The sequence below is a fragment of the Coenobita brevimanus genome, chromosome 115 (genome assembly GCF_032717465.1).
Source record: "Coenobita brevimanus isolate Jiangsu-jjx chromosome 115, ASM3271746v2, whole genome shotgun sequence".
NCBI lineage: Eukaryota > Metazoa > Arthropoda > Malacostraca > Decapoda > Coenobitidae > Coenobita > Coenobita brevimanus.
This window is the reverse complement of record NC_137068.1, coordinates 5567501-5570000: the sequence shown is the minus strand read 5'-3', so window position 1 is coordinate 5570000 and position 2500 is coordinate 5567501. Positions and strand designations below refer to the sequence as shown.

The 2500-nt window shown below is 50.2% G+C and overlaps 1 protein-coding gene across 1 annotated transcript in view; it reads right to left on the bottom strand.

Annotated features, from left to right (window-relative positions):
- The window catches only part of LOC145418623 (uncharacterized), a 48404-nt gene that overhangs the window by 12217 nt on the left and 33687 nt on the right, over positions 1–2500 (bottom strand). The window contains exon 5 of the mRNA XM_080286988.1: positions 1086–1237. Coding sequence (XP_080143114.1) covers positions 1086–1237 — 152 coding nt within the window. The remainder of the gene's footprint in view (positions 1–1085; positions 1238–2500) is intronic.

Below are 2500 nucleotides of genomic sequence, written 5' to 3'. Positions count from 1 at the left end.
GTGGTGGCGGTGTTAGTGGTGGCGTTGGTGTTAGTGGTGGCGTTGGTGTTAGTGGTGGTGGTAGTGTTAGTGGTGGTGGTGGTGGTGTTAGTGGTGGTGGTGTTAGTGGTGGTGGTGGTGTTAGTGGTGGTGGTGTTAGTGGTGGTGGTGGTGTTAGTGGTGGTAGTGGTGTTAATGGTGGTGGTGGTGTTATTGATGGTGGTGGTGTTATTGGTGGTGTTGGTGTTAGTGGTGGTGGTGGTGTTAGTGGTGGTGGTGTTAGTGGTGGTGGTGGTGTTAGTGGTAGTGGTGTTAGTGTTAATGGTGGTGGTGTTAGTGGTGTTGGCGCAACATGCGGACGTGGGTGTACACCATGAGTGGATGTAGTGCAACATGCGGACGTGGGTGTACACCGTGGGTAGATAATTTCCTTCAAGCTTCACGCATCGTGTTATAAAAGCATATAATCAAGTTTAATTTTCTTTGATAATGTAAACTTTTAAAGCTAATTGTGACCTCTAGTTTCGGCAATTATTCCACGCACAACCAGGTGCTTATATTACAGGCAGGTAACAAATGTAAATATATTTGTGTTGAAATAAGAAGAGGTGTAGACGCACATCATGGGCGGTAGTCAGCAGCCGCGAACCAAACACACCCTACTCGCCCCATACATCTCAGCTACGCAGGTCAATCAAATAGACTATAGTGGTGTTTGGGGTGGCAGAGTAGTGGTAGTGCTAGTGGTGGGAGAGTGGTGTTAGGGGTGGTGGTAGTGTTGTCAGTACCTTGGGCAGGGTGGTGGCAGAGGTGCAGGGTGATGCCACTATGGACACAGCAGCAGGGGTTGGCAGGGTGTACTGTCAGTGTTGGCAGGGTTTACTGTCAGTGTTGGCAGGATGTGTTGTCAGTGTTGGCAGGGTGTGTTGTCAGTGTTGGCAGGGTGTGTTGTCAGTGTTGGCAGGATGTGTTGTCAGTACCTTGAGCAGGGTGGTGGCACGGGTGCAGGGTGATGCCACTATGGACACAGCAGCAGGGATTGGCAGGGTGTATTATCAGTGTTGGCAGGGTGTACTGTCAGTGTTGGCAGGATGTGTTGTCAGTACCTTGAGCAGGGTGGTGGCAGAGGTGCAGGGTGATGCCACTATGGACACAGCAGCAGGGATTGGCAGGGTGTTGGCAGGGTCTGGTGGCAGGGGACAGGTCAGCAGGTAGGGCATCTGACGGTTGGAGTTCTTACCCTGGTAGTCAAGATGAACTGTGAAGGAGAACACGGTCAGTAGGGCAGGGTAGGGTAGGGTAGGATAGGATAGGATTGGGTAGGGTAGGGTAGGGTAGGGTAGGGTAGGGTAGGATAGGATTGGGTAGGGTAGGGTAGGATAGGATAGGATTGGGTAGGGTAGGGTAAGATAGTGTAGCTATTTTTAAGGGCGGAGGGTGCTCACACCCAGGTAAGAGTGAATGGAGATTTGAGTGATGAGTTTTCCATGAATGTTGGTGTGCATCAGGGGTCAGTCTTGAGTCCCATGTTGTTTATCATGGTACCTGAAGCCCTTTCACGTGACTTTAGAGACGGACTCCCGTGGAAGATGTTGCATGCTGATGATTTGGTGTTGATTGCAGAGAACGAAAGGGAGGCGGAGGAAAGGTTTAGGAAGTGGAGAGATGGTATGAGGCACAAGGGCTTAAGGGTAAATGCAGATAAAACAAAAGTGATGATGTCTACGGTTGGTGGCGGTACTGTCAAAGACGAGGGAGAGTGGCCATGTGCAGTTTGCCACAAGGGCGTGGGAAGTAATTCCATCTTGTGTAGTGTTTGTGATAAATGGGTGCACAAGAGATGTAGTGGTATCAGAGGTAGACTGCGAGATAATGCTGATTTTATGTGTACGGTGTGTCGGGGAGAGCAGATGGAGATTGTCAGGCGTGAAAGGATTGAACTTCCTGGTGAATCTCTTGAGTGTGTGGAAGAGTTTTGTTATTTGGGAGACATGTTGTGTGCTGGAGGTGGGGCTGGAGCTAACTCTGTGGCTACGGTGAGAAGTGGTTGGAAGAAGTTCAGGGAGCTCTTGCCTCTCCTGACATTGAGAGGACTCTCCCTACGTGCTAAGGGGTCTTTGTATGCAGCATGTGTTAGGAGTGTAATGCTGTATGGTAGTGAGACCTGGGAGGTAAAGGAGGAAGATATTCGACGGCTCAGACGTACAGAAATGACAATGACTAGGTGGATGTGTAGTGCGTCCCTGCGTGCAAGGTCTGGGGGAGCTGCGTTTACGATGGAAGAGTTGGGAGGTAGGATGGGACTGGAGTGTATTGGTGTTGTGATGAGGAGAGGTAGATTGAGATGGTTTGGTCATGTGGAGAGGATGGGGGATGATAATTGGGTGAAGAAGGTGAGAAGTGTTAATATTGAGGGTGGGGTTATGAGGGGTAGACCGAGGAAGACATGGGACGAGGTCATTAAGTGTGACTTCAGGGTTAAGGGACTGAACATGGAGGCTGCAATGGATCGTGCAGCGTG